General features: G+C 46.7%; 1 protein-coding gene across 3 annotated transcripts in view; it reads left to right on the top strand.

Annotated features, from left to right (window-relative positions):
• DIAPH1 (diaphanous related formin 1) overlaps positions 1 to 14,334 on the top strand; it is a 163,969-nt gene that overhangs the window by 82,858 nt on the left and 66,777 nt on the right. For all 3 annotated transcript variants that reach the window (XM_073356163.1, XM_073356162.1, XM_073356164.1), the window contains 3 exons: positions 124 to 303; positions 8,984 to 9,637; positions 12,057 to 12,171. In XM_073356163.1, the coding sequence (XP_073212264.1) occupies positions 124 to 303; positions 8,984 to 9,637; positions 12,057 to 12,171 (949 nt within the window). The remainder of the gene's footprint in view (positions 1 to 123; positions 304 to 8,983; positions 9,638 to 12,056; positions 12,172 to 14,334) is intronic.

Below are 14,334 nucleotides of genomic sequence, written 5' to 3'. Positions count from 1 at the left end.
AATGTGAGGAATGTCTGTGTGTTGGGGGTGGTTCTGGACTTTGAGAAGACTGAAGGGAAAGCAAGGGGAAGTAATTGTCTTATGCACATCATCTCCTAACCCATAATGCACATTGTCCCTCAGCTGGACTCAGAACTCACTGCACGGCATGAGCTTCAGGTTGAAATGAAGAAGATGGAAAGTGACTTTGAACAGAAACTCCTGGATTTAGATGCAGAGAAGCAGTTCCTGGACAAGGAGAAACAACAAATTACCCTAGAAAATCAGAGTCTGGAAAGCGAAGTCTCCAAGAAGAACAATGAGGTAATGGTCAAGCTGGGATCTGGACTGGGGGTATGGACTATAGTACCTTGGAGAGCATTGCCATCTCGCTAAACAGCCTACAGCACTCTGGAGATTTCTGTCTTTCAACTGGGCAGAGGAAACATTCAGGCTGGCATGTGCGGGGCGGGAAAGTGGGGAATTATCATGGATCCACAGGATGTGAGCTTCTTCCCAGCTTTTGAACAGTCCCTAGGACAAACCTCTTCTGTGTAGCATACCCCCAAGGGGTTTCACTCTTCCTTCAGAGTCGGCCACATGGCCCTAACATCCCCAAGATTCAACCTCTGGGCTCTAGCACTCCTGCTTTACATAGTGAGCTCTGCTCAGCGAGTCCAGTTGAGAGAGTCTCCTAGTCAGAGACTTGTACACTTTTCAGGGACCAATTCACCTCAGCAAGTATTTGCAGGGACACTTGGCAGCCTTTTCAAAACAGAGTAGGTTTTATTAGTCAACTGGGACACAGCACTGGAAGTTCTTAGGTTAGCATAGAGAAATAAATGTTAAGACGTAGTCCATCGCGCCAACCCAGAGCAATCAGCTAGCCAAGCTGCTATGGACTCCATTCCAGTCAATCTCTTTCTTTCTGTCCATCCCAGGTGAGAGCAGCAGAGCTGCTCCAAAAAGCCGACTCTTCTCCCCTTCCTGTCAGCTCTCAGTCCTTTGTTCAGGCAGAGCCAAGCTGTGTTCATATTCCCCTCCTGACAAAGCTTGTATCTGTTAAGTGTTCAGATTTGGCACTTCCATTCTTCCATTGTCTCTCTGATTTGGTTTGGTTTTAACTAGTTCTTTAATGACCCATTCATTCCACCCAGACAGCTAGTTGGCATACACACCTCATGTGTCCTGCACTGCTCCAAGAGCAAACTTAATTTACCCTTTTGCCCCACAGCATAGCAATGCAAAGTACAGAGGGAAAGTGAGGCACATATAGTCTTCCTAAAATATTACAGAAAATTCCACTCCTTGTTAAAAAAAAAAAAAAAAAAAAAAAGAAGCGGCAGGAGTAAAAATAATGCAGCAGAAGTTTAGCAGCAGGGTGGGGCTATCCAGCTTATTGCACCGAATGCAGGATGTATGATTACCTGCCTTCTGGGCAGGTGGCATATGTGTGCACTTGATGCAAGCAGCCCATCGTCCTCAGAGACCAAGTACCAGCTCTTGAGACCAGAGTGTGTGAACTGAAGGAGCTAAGGGAGACAGAGGTGTACGCAGATGAGACTTTCCAGGACACAGTAGAGTGGTTGCACCCCCAGTCTGACAACCTCTGTGCTGTTGAGGATGATGGGGAAGGAGAACCGCAAACTGGAGCAGAGGGAAACAATCCCACAGTTGGGACCCTCCTTTCAGATGATGATGTGGTAGCCTCTCACATTGAGGATACCCCTCTGGGAGAGGGAACCCCAACTATTAGGAAGAGACAGCTCATAGCAATGGGTGATTCAATCATTACAAATATAGATAGTTGGGTTTGTAATGACTGGGAGAACCACATGGTGAATTGCCTGCCTGGTGCGAAGGTTGCGGATTTCTTGAGACATCTAGACAGTTTATATGCCAGTGCTGGGGAGGAGCTGGTGGTCAGGTGACAGTGACATAGGGAAAAGTAGGAGAGAGGTCCTGGTAACCCAATTTAGGCTGCTAAGTAAGAGATTAAAGTCCAGGACCTCCATGGTTGCATTCTCTGCCCTTGATGCCAAGAAGTCTAATGGCATTTTGGGCTGTATAAGTAGGGGCATTGCCAGCAGATTGAGGGATGTGATCGTTCCCCTCTATTCGACATTGGTGAGGCCTCATCAGGAGTACTGTGGCCAGTTTTGGGCCCCACACTACAAGAAGGATGTGGAAAAACTGGAAAGCCTCCAGCGGAGGGCATCAAAAATGATTAGGGGACTGGAACACATGACTTATGAGGAGAGGCTGAGGGCACTGGGATTGTTTAGTCCGCAGAAGAGAAGCATGAGGGGGGATTTGAAGCTGCTTTCAGCTATCTGAAAGGGGGTTCCAAAGAGGATGAATCTGGACTGTTCGCAGTGGTAGCAGATGACAGAACAAGGAGTAATGGTCTCAAGTTGCAGTGGGGGAGGTTTAGGTTGGATATTAGGAAAAGCTTTTTCATGAGGAGGGTGGTGAAGCACTGGAATGTGTTACCTAGGGAGGTGGTGGAATCTCCTTCCTTAGAGGTTTTTAAGGTCAGGCTTGACAAAGCCCTGGTTGGGATGATTTAGTTGGGGATTGGCCCTGCTTTGAGCAGGGGATTGGACTAGATGACTTCCTGGCGCAGTGTTGTCCGCCCGGCCCCAGCCCGCGGGGGCAGGCTCCGGGTTGACCTGGTGTCAGGACGGGAAGGAAGCCCCGAGCCCGGGGCAGGGGGACCCGGGCGGAGCGGGGTCCGTCCGGCCCCAGCACGCGCTGCAGGCTCCGGGTTGACCTGGTGACTCCCCTGCCTCGGGTGGCCCCGATCCTTTTTTCCGTTTTTTTTTTTTTCTTTTTTGGCCGGAGAGTGGTCGGGTTGGCCCCCCCCTCGCCACCCCTTTCGGGGTCGGTGAAAAAAAATTTTCAGACTTCCAGGGGCCCGATCCCTTGCCGCGGCGTTTCAGGCTGGCCGACGGGACTTCTCCGGCACAGGCTCCGTGTTGACCCGGTGACTCCCCTGCCTCGGGTGGGCCCGATCCTTTTTTCCGTTTTTTTTTTTCCTTTTCGGCCGGAGAGTGCCACTTCTTTCTCCACAGAGGGTTGTCACCTCCTCCCCATGCTGTGCTGCCCAGTGTAGTAGTCTGGGAGCCTACCTTGTTCGTGAAGACAGAGGCAAAAAAAGCATTGAGTACATTAGCTTTTTCCACATCCTCTGTCACTAGGTTGCCTCCCCCATTCAGTAAGGGGCCCACGCTTTCCTTGACTTTCTTCTTGTTGCTAACATACCTGAAGAAACCCTTCTTGTTACTCTTAACATCTCTTGCTAGCTGCAACTCCAAGTGTGATTTAGCCTTCCTGATTTCACTCCTGCATGGCAGAGCAATATTTTTATACTCCTCCCTTGTCATTTGTCCAATCTTCCACTTCTTGTAAGCTTCTTTTTTTGTGTTTAAGATCAGCAAGGATTTCACTGTTAAGCCAAGCTGGTCGCCTGCCATATTTACTATTCTTTCTACACATCGGGATGGTTTGTTCCTGTAACCTCAATAAGGATTCTTTAAAATACAGCTAGCTTTCCTGGACTCCTTTCCCCCTCATGTTGTTCTCCCAGGGGATCCTGCCCATCAGTTCCCTGGGGGAGTCAGTCTGCTTTTCTGAAGTCCAGGGTCCATATTCTGCTGCTCTCCTTTCTTGCTTTTGTCAGGATCCTGAACTCGACCATCTCATGGTCACTGCCTCCCAGGTTCCCATCCACTTTTGCTTCCCCTACTAATTCTTCCCTGTTTGTGAGCGGCAGGTCAAGAAGAGCACTGCCGCTAAGGGGTTCCTCCAGCACTTGCACCAGGAAATTGTCCCCTATGCTTTCCAAAAACTTCCTGGATTGTCTGTGCACTGCTGTATTGCTCTCCCAGCAGATATCAGGATGATTGAAGTCTCCCATAAGAACCAGGGCCTGCGATCTAGTAATTTCCGTTAGTTGCCGGAAGAAAGCCTCGTCCACCTCATCCCCCTGGTCAGGTGGTCTATAGCAGACTCCCACCACAACATCACCCTTGTTGCTCACACTTCTAAACTTAATCCAGAGACTCTCAGGTTTTTCTGCAGTTTCATACCAGAGCTCTGAGCAGTCATACTACTCTCTTACATACAATGCAGTTCCCCCACCTTTTCTGCCCTGCCTGTCCTACCTGAACAGTTTATATTCATCCGTGACAGTACTCCAGTCATGTGAGCTATACCACCAAGTCTCTGTTGTTCCAATCACATCATAATTCCTTGATTGTGCCAGGCCTTCCAGTTCTCCCTGCTTGTTTCCCAGGCTTCTTGCATTTGTGTATAGGCACTTGAGATAACTCGCTGATCGTCCCTCTTTCTCAGGGCTTTGGTCTCCTTCCCCAGGTGAACCTAGTTTAAAGCCCTCCTCACTAAGTTAGCCAGCCTGCTTGTGAAGATGCTCTTCCCTCTCTTCATTAGGTGGAGCCCGTCTCTGCCTAGCACTCCTCCTTCTTAGAACACCATCCCATGGTCAAAGAATCCAAAGCCTTCTCTCCGACACCACCTGCGTTAAAGACAAATAAAAGTGAAAACATGCATCTAAAAGTCTAAAACTTAATCTAGCAAGATACAGGCTTGGTTCAAGGTGGTTTCTCACCAGTCATTCTTCTTCCCAGCCAAGGCTGATTTTTCTTCAGTCAGGACTTTTTACAAAAGTACAAAGTGCTGGCTTCCCCTGTCTTAGGTGAAAGATCTTTACCTAAGCATGTTTATCACCTATATTCAGTTCCAGAGACTTGACTTAACCCCCCACCCCTCCACGCTTTAGTTGAAGGACCCATCTTTATCAGCTTGCAAGAGCTCTGGCCTCTTGTGTATGTCTAGTGGTGAATGCCAAAGATGGCTTCTGTCCTTGCTTAAAGTCCAGTTAACTTGTTTCAAGAGGCAGTGTGGCCCAGAGGGTGCCTGAGGCAGGCCTCACTGAAAATGCCAAGGTCAGCGCAGGCTGCAAAAGGGAGAACAGATCCTCCCCAAACTGATGTTTACCACTGAAGTTAAATTCACCAACCAGTCACAAACCGTGCTTCTGATTTCCCCCCCACCGGTTATCAAGAAACTAAAAAAGAAATCACGTAGCCCCATTTATTGCATTCCAGTTCTCTGGCTCCCAATCAGCACCTAGGTCCAGTATAGTGAGAAGTTATTTAAAAAACTCTGCTCACATATACAAAATGTTCTTCTGACCCCAAAGGGGCAGTCACGTTACCAGGTCAATATTAGTTTGGATCTTACCCAAAATACCACACTGCCAGCAATCCTTTAGTGTCTACAACTAAAGGTTTATTATAAGGAAAAAAGGACAAGAAGAGAGTTGTTAAATGATAAAGCACTCACATACATATAGAGACTTCAAAGTCCGTATATCAGGTTCTTAGAAGTATGTAGGGTTGCCAGTTGTGGATGGACATATTCCTGGGGGTTTATCACATGACATAATCTTTAAATTTCTGTAGCCTCCAGGACAATCCTCGAGGATTGGCAACCCTAGGAGTATTAGTGAGTTTGCGGGCTTGAAAGTCCCTCGGGAACACATTCACAGCTTGGATAGATCATTCAGTCCTTTGTTCAGAGCTTTGTTTGTAGAAAAGTTACTCCAGAGGTACGAAGCAGGAATTAAGACAAAATGGAGATGATGCAACTGCCTTTTATTTTCCTTTTCCACATGGCTGGTACTTTCTTTGTCCCAAATACAAGCTTCACAGCACATGGGCATGGAAAAGCCTTAGAGTTTTGTCCATAGGTATGCCCCTACCTGCCTTGCGGAATCATAAGGTATAGTCCCTGGCTTTTCAATAGGTTCATTATACAGTTGATGACCCTTGTTGGGCCATCAAACACGCTAGGCAGTGCTGATGCTAGTACGTCTGGGGGTGTTACCCAGACACACAGCACAAGTTTTGAAATATAGCTATACCCTACATATCTATAACTCACAATACAAAAGTGACACAAACATATAAACAAGATTATCATACTTGGCAAATCTTAACATTCTCACAAAGGCCTTACATGGCCTATCTGGTCAGATTCCTTGCAATTTTGTAATATTGGTATCAACAATATCATAAAGTGTTCCACATATTCCATACAGCATCACAGGCAGGATGACCTCATGCTGTTCTTCCCTTCCTGTGCGCTTCCCATCTCACTGCATGATTGCTATGTAAATGGAAAATGACTGCCTAGGAAGGAGTACTGAGGAAAGGGATCTGGTATCATAGTGGACCACAAACTAAATATAAGTCAACAGTGTAACACTGTTGCAAAAAAAGCGAACATTATTCTGGGATGCATTAGTAGGAGTGTTGTAAGCAAGACACGAGAAGTAATTCTTCCGCTCTACTCCGTGCTGATTAGGCCTCAACTGGAGTATTGTGTCCAGTTCTGGGCACCACATTTCAGGAAGGATGTGGACAAATTGGAGAAAATCCAGAGAACAACAACAAAAATGATTAAAGATCTAGAAAGCATGACTTATAAGGGAAGATTGAAAAAATTGGGTTTGTTTAGTCTGGAAAAGAGAAGACTGAGAGGGGACATGGTCACAATTTTCAAATACATAAAAGGTGGTTACAAGGAGGAGGGGAAAAATTATTGTTCTTAACTGCTGAAGATAGGACAAGAAGCAATGGGCTTAAATTGCAGAAAGGGAGGTTTAGTTTGGACATTAGGAAAAACTTCTTAACTGTCAGGTGGTTCAGCACCCCTGGAATAAATTGTTTAGGGAGGTTGTGGAATCTCCATCATTGGAGATTTTTAAGAGGAGGTTAAACAAACACTTGTCAGAGATGGTCTAGATAGTACTTTAGTCCTGCCATGAGTGCAGGGGACTGGGATAGGTGGCCTCTTAAAGTCCTTTCCAGTCCTATGATTCTGTGAAGTGCGGCTTTCATTGTTTCTGATTCCACTATGCTGAATTTACATAGGAGAGAGAGAGATAGCTGTGACATTCCCTCGTGTCTGGGCAGACTGTACCGCCTAATATTAAGGAGTATCCATAATTCTTTATATGGTGTTAATACATACATTTCACAATATTAATCAGTGTGTCATTAGCTTTGAGAAAAAAACCTCACTCTATACAATTTTATAATACAGTAATATTGTGTACAATTAGTTGATTCAGTTGCTTATCACTTGTTGTTCAGCCCCCCATCTTTATATACAAGTAAACCTTTGAAATGAATCCTTCTGAAAAGTAAAACGTAAACCAAGTTGCTTCTCTCCTGTGGATGTAGACTCCATGCTATCTTCTTGTTAGTGTGAGGTTTGCCTCCATCCCCTGTTAGCTTGCTGGGTCTGTTTATTGCTTATATGTAAATTGAGGTAAACACACATTTCTTCATTTAGAATAGAACTGATTAACAACTCCCCAAATACACCTGATTTACACACACATTATTGAAAATTCCAGCACATATTCAGAACTCTTAATGCCCATTGCATACATACATCACGCAAGAATATTAATGATAAATGAGCTATTAGTTTTCAGAGGATATCTTCCAAGACCTATTTTGTACAAAGATTATTACAATATTGTGTAGGGTGTGAATATAGGGATTCTTAGTATCATACTATTAAATTGCCCATTTTTGGTGACAGAATTTAGGCTAGAGCATTCATTTCCTGAGTTCCAATCCAGTGTCCTAATCCTGAGACCCCAGAGCATTCTTGTCTTCCCCTCTGGCCTGACACACTTGAGCATTAGCAAAGGTTATTTTTATGTGTTAATTAGTTTTCTTCAGATCCCTCTCTGCCATGCTAGATCTCCTTCCACTAACCTGGAGCTCATGCCCTCCTTCCCCTTGGGTTGGAAATTAACTGCTGTGTTAATTTCGATGGAATAAGGAGGCCCAAAGAGTCAAAGGTTTTAACAGAACTCTGTCACTGTAAAATACTGAACAGTTATACATGGTTTGGTTTGGGGTTTTGAGTGCAGAGACCTCAGCTTGCCTAGTCCCATCACAAACATGTTCGAAACTTCATGCCAAGGTTTGGAATATTTTTTGATTGGGATACACAAGGGAAAAAGAATCAGAAACAAAACATAAAGCATTTAAACTTAACTAGAGTAGTTCTACAACCCAAACTTAATCCAAACTTAGCAAAAGTCCCTTTTTCAGAGAGAGGCTAATAATCCTCCTTAGTGGAGAAGAAGGGGTTAGTTCTGTCACTGAATTTTGAGTTCGTTGTTGTCGTCAACAGTGTTTCTCAGCAGACAGACATAAAAAGGAGAGAGGAGGTTAGAAAAGATTGGGAAAATATGGCTTTTTTTATTGAGGTTCTCAGGACTCTTCAGCACCAGTTAGACTTAATTTCCAACACACCGATTTTGGTCTGTTAATTTAGGATTCATTTTTGTTTATAATTCATGACATCAACACAGTCCTTGCATCCTATCACTATGTTAAAAACTAATCCAGACTTTGTCTCCTTTTTGTACGTTGCTCTACCAACGTTAATTGTTACAGGTTATTGTGATGTTTTATGAACTTTCACCTACTTTCCAGCAATTGAGCTCACAACTGGAGTAGGCCTGCTCCACCCCGATTATTATAACAGCACTCAGTACTGTGTCTCTGAGGCTTGTTTCTACTATTAGTTTTTATTTGTTATTTACTGTAACTTGCACTGTTAGGTGACCCGATTCTGCTCGCTACTACAGTGCAACCTGCTTAGAGGACAGTAGTATCACATCAGATTTACATTTTCCTGCATCCATCTGGTTGTAGGAGGACTTACATCCACTCTCTCAAAGGTCCAGTATATGGAGAAAACACATAGGTAACAGCATTCAGCAAGGTACCAATAATTCTCAAGCTAATGACCTGTGATGAAGTGAGTAGTACCTTAAAAAATTACTAGTCTACAGGTATGATATTGTTTTAGATATGGTCTCCTGTCTGCCCTACAGGGCTAGGAATTGGATACTCTGCTAATTTTGCTTGTTTTGCTCTTCTTTCTTTAGATCACTAAGTTGTTGAAGGAGCTTGAAGATACTAAGAGGGAAATGGCTGCTATCTCTTCTAAAGCTGCATCTGCCTCGCCCCTTCCACTGCTCCCTGGGGCGGCTGCGATTCCGCCCCCTCCCCCGCCGCTCCCTGGGGCGGCTGCGATTCCGCCCCCTCCCCCGCCGCTCCCTGGGGCGGCTGCGATTCCGCCCCCTCCCCCGCCGCTCCCTGGGGCGGCTGCGATTCCGCCCCCTCCCCCGCCGCTCCCTGGGGCGGCTGCGATTCCGCCCCCTCCCCCGCCGCTCCCTGGGGCGGCTGCGATCCCGCCCCCTCCCCCGCCGCTCCCTGGGGCGGCTGCGATCCCGCCCCCTCCCCCGCCGCTCCCTGGGGCGGCTGCGATCCCGCCCCCTCCCCCGCCGCTCCCTGGGGCGGCTGCGATCCCGCCCCCTCCCCCGCCGCTCCCTGGAGGTCCTGGGATCCCGCCCCCTCCCCCGCCGCTCCCTGGAGGTCCTGGGATCCCACCTCCTCCTCCAGGAATGGGTGCCCCTCCTCCTCCACCCCCTGGGTTTGGGGGCTGGGGAGCCACTGCAGCTCCAGCTCTCCCCTTTGGATTGGCTCCAAAGAAACCGTATAAGCCAGAAGTGCAACTGCGGAGACCTAACTGGTCTAAGGTAAGACCTGCTAACTGTCTTCCAGCGCCTTCCTATGTCAGGTGCTGTTGCCCACTCCATATTCTCTCCATCCTTTAGAAATGTGTGACTTTATCAGGGGTCCTCTGTGGTGCATGTGGGGAGGGGAGAGGAAACCACCTGAGGAACAGTGGTGCCTGGTGGCTAACGGAGGGCAAGAGCGTCTTTGTGGGTCAGGCCTCCCCTGCAATGTAGCAGTGTCATCACAGGAGTTGTGATGCCAAGGAACACACTGTTCCCTCTTTAGCCTGCAGCTGCTGATGAATGGACTCTGTGGTGTTTAATTTCATTTAATTTCACTTGTATTATTTATTGAATGTTTTCTGCCCTCTGCCTTGGAGGAAGTGTTTTGAAGGCAGCACCATAGTAACAGCCAATTTAATAATCACAACCTTTGTAAAATATGCAAGCAGTAGATAATTACCCTGCTCTAGAAAGCACTAGGCTGCTTTGTCATTTTAAATTAATTTTTTTCTCCTAGCTGTTTGGAGTTATTTTTTTTAACCGGGACAAAGACAATGAATGTGTATGTGAGCAGAATTGTTGCCCTGCAGACGTCTACCACAAGCAGGCAGCAAGTGTGCACAGCCCGGTCAAGCTGGCACCAGAGAGCCTGTGGGCATAGCAAGGAGGCTGACCTCCTCTTTCCTGCTGCATGGTTATTTCTTTTATTAGCACAGAGACGTTGCATGTAATAGCTCAGTGGGTTAATATACTAGCCTTCCACTTTGGAGGATCTGCATTCAAATCCTTTTCAGCCAGAACTGTAGCCAAGTTTGGTGGTTTCAGTGGTCATGTGTATGTATCACAAAATTGATGTGCAATTGAGCCCAATTGGCCTTATCTGCTCAGGAGAGGCCCAAAATTGGAATTGGCAAAGCAGTATGAGGATCCAGGACTGGAGTAGAAACAAGTCTGCTGCAGATCAGGATATAGGTGAATTGGCAGAGCTGTGTGCAATCCAAGGTCTGGGATATCCTGGTGTGCTACAGGCCAGGATTGGTGGAGCATTAGCAGAGCTGTGTGTAGGTAAAACAGTAAAAAATGTTGAACCTGTTTGCTCCTCGTCCACAATGTGGAAGTGTTGCTGGGGTTGTCCTTTTTCAGCTTTATGGCTTAATGTGCTGGTGCTGATAAAACAGGCAGAATTACTAGTAGAAACAGGTTTTCCGGTGATGATGGTGGTGTAGTAGTAATTGTATCAACTGCTTGTATTTTGATAGTGCCCTTACAGTTTCAGATGCTGTCTCACTTCCATAAGGACACAGTCTCTGACCTTAAGAGCTTACAATATAAGAAGTCAAGCAGCTTAAGATGAGTGGTGGAGAGGGATAAAACATACAGTCCAAATATGTGCTTTAAACTATCCCCATGGGCCTCTCAGTGTAATGTTAGTTATTTAACTTCTTGTAGAGAGGACACGGTAGAAGTAGCTCTTGAGAAGTGATTTGAATGAGAATGTAGAGGCTCTGAGGGGTCAGTTCAGGAGAAGAGTGACATGGAAGGTGGTGCTGTTGTAAAAGGGGTCACAAGGCTGGCATTGTTGTGGGAAGCAGTGTAATAAAGAGAAAAGAGACCTCCAGCAAGAGGGACGGGGAGGTCTTTGAGGTTGAGATTAAGAAGACTGAATTTTGTTTGGTGGAAAAGAGAGGGCTAGTAGAAGGATTCAGTATGTGTAGGGGAGAGACATGGGAAGAATGACTGGCAAGGAAGATGATCTCAGCAGCTACATTTGGTGTGGGCTGGAGAGGTGAAATGTGGGTTTCAGAGGGACCGGAGAGAAGGAGATTGCAATCGCCAGGGCAGAAGATGGTGGTGACCAGGATGAGCATTTTAGCTGTGTGGCTAGAAAGGAAAGGTTATGGGGGTTATGGAGAAAGACCTGGCAAGATCTGGACATAACCTGGATGTGTGAGTTAAGGCAGGGGAGCTGTCAAAGATGACCCGCAGAATATGGGCCTCAGTAACAGGATGACTGTACTGTCAACAGTAAGACTAGAAAGCCTAGTGAGGGTTTTGGAGGAAAACTGAGGGGTTCATATTTAGCCATGTTTCATTTAAGTTTGATGGTAAGACATCCGGGGAGAGATGGACACAGACTGAGTTAAGGGGCTGGATGGAGGGAAGCAGGTAGGGTGGACAAGTTGATTTGTGAGTCATTTGTTCCAAGATGGTAGTTGAAACTGAGCAGAAAGATCACCCTGAGAGAATGTGTAAAGGGAGAAGAGGAGGGAGCCAAGGACAGAGGCCTGTGGGTCACCTGCAAAGAGTAAGAGGGGAGGATCTGGACCAACTGAAAGATGTTAAAGGAACAAACAGAGAGGTGGGATGAGATCTCCTGTAAGCTGTGTATGTGTACACACAAATTTTGACTGTGCATCATGCTTTGCCTCCCCTACAGATTGTGGCTGAGGAGCTCTCCCAGAACTGTTTCTGGACCAAGGTGAAAGAAGATCGATTTGAGAATGATGAGCTCTTTGCCAAGCTAACACTCACCTTCTCTGCCCAGACTAAGTGTAAGTGCTGAGCGCGGTGTCACTCCAGCTTCTTCAATCAGCACTGAAGAGTGAGAGGGATCTGGGAATGCATAAGGGGAACACTGAACTGCCTTCAGAAGGAGTACACTGGAGCTAGCTGCCAAGAGGCCATCTGCCGTGTAGTGGGAGGGAAGTTAGGCAAGGAGGACTTCTCAGTTGACATTTGAATGCCTTCATAGGCCAGTCTTTTCGTGGTGATTTTGTGATCTTTTTCTTTGGCATCTGAGTACTGTGCTGGAATGGGAACATGTGAGGTCGGAGAAGTCCATTCTAGTATGTGGTATTGTCCACTTGGTCTAACTTTCTTTTCCCCTCTCCTCTCCCCGCCCTGCTTCCTGTTCTGTGGATTCATCGGGCCGTTACCTGCAGCCTCCAAGGGTGAGTAGCATCAACCTGAGACTGCTTTGGGAGACTTTACCATCTGAAAAGCAATTTTGCTGAGGGGAGGAAGTGATTACTGCTTAATGAAAAAAGAAAAGGAGTACTTGTGGCACCCTAGAGGCTAACCAATTTATTTGAGCATAAGCTTTCGTGAGCTACAGCTCACTTTAGCTCACGAAAGCTTATGCTCAAATAAATTGGTTAGTCTCTAAGGTGCCACAAGTACTCCTTTTCTTTTTGCGAATACAGACTAACACGGCTGTTACTCTGAAACCTGCTCAATGAAAAGGATCCTTAGGATGGGGTGACTAGCCTGGAGGAGGGAACCTCAAAAAGAGGATGCTGGAAGTGGTTTCCTCCCACTAGCAGGCCTTTCCCCTCTTACTGCAATAGTATTAGTGATGGTTCCTGAGCATTTGATTTACTCATTGAATACAGCTGAAATTCTCATACTCTCCCCCAAGTATGTGTCGGGGTCCTCCATGAGCCCCAGGCTCCCTTTCCCTCCGCTCTCATCCTTTTAAAGGAGTTGAGAACAGGATGCATAAATTTTGCCCCCACCTCCATTTTCTGTCTAGTACAACAGTGATGGTACTGTTTTATGTAGTTAGAGGGTTCCCCCACCATGAGTTCCTTGTCTAACTGATGCAGCACTCACCTAACTCCAGGTGTTTTCCAACTATGTCCTCTCTGAAGCTTTACCCTGAACTTAGTCTCCTTGTTTGTTCTGGGCCTTTGCTCTCCCCTCCCTGCAACACCTTCTCTGTATTGAGGGGTGAAGCCACACCCACCCACACCCCTACCAGTGACATGGGTTCCTTGTTTGTAAGGGTGAAATTTTGCTCTTCTTCCTCCTCCTCTTTGGGCTTCTTGTCTGTAGTTGGAGTGCCAGATCCCCTTCTGAAGTGTGGGATGAAGCTTTTCACCTACCTTTGTCTGTAGTGCAGGGTCCCTGCCTGGATGGGGTGCAGTGTGTGAAAGGGTTTGTCATGTTGCGGATCGAGATTGCAGCTTGGCTGATAAATTCGCTGCCTCATCTCCTCTCTGCTTTTTTGTTTTATTTAGATGTTCATCTCGACCCCTGATGAGTGAAGCTAATAAGCACAGCTTAAAACCCTCTGTCCCTCTCCCCTTCCCCAGCAGAATTAGCATATTTATAGACAGTATAATTTTTCCTCTTTAGCTGATCTGATGATGCCAGGCTGCACTTTTAATTTGTTTCAATATGAAGCTTGACAAGCTGCTAGGCGCCTCTGGCAGCTTTCAGGAAGTGACTCACACATTTGCATAACAGAAAAGTTCCCGCAGTGCTGCAATCAGACCCTATCCAACCTCGTTGGCTGCTCACAAGAGACTTGGGCAGACTCAGGATGCTGCCTACTGCTGGCATGCCACTCTCAAATGTTCTCCCTTCGTTCCCCCCTAAGCAGCTGCCTGAGCTGAGCACAACTTTCACAGCTACTCTTGCGAAAGCATCTGGGCAGTCATGGTCCCAAATGGGTGAAAACCTTGCACAGGTTTGGAGTAACTGCCTTGAAGGAGGCGATGAGGAAGCTCCCCTCCCTTCCCTAAGAGGTACCCTCACCAGTTGATAGGGTAGAGAAAGGGCCACTCTTTCCTGTCATTGATGCTCTTCTAATGCCACATGGCCAGGATTATGTCCCACCTAGGGAAAGGGCAGATAATCCTCCCAGGATTGCTTATTGTTTCTGTCAGAGGAAGGAACAGCAACACTTGGTGGGGGAGGGTGGCAGTGGACTG

Source organism: Lepidochelys kempii, chromosome 8, assembly GCF_965140265.1.
Source record: "Lepidochelys kempii isolate rLepKem1 chromosome 8, rLepKem1.hap2, whole genome shotgun sequence".
In the NCBI taxonomy this organism is placed as follows: domain Eukaryota; kingdom Metazoa; phylum Chordata; order Testudines; family Cheloniidae; genus Lepidochelys; species Lepidochelys kempii.
This window is presented reverse-complemented; position numbering and strand designations above follow the sequence as displayed.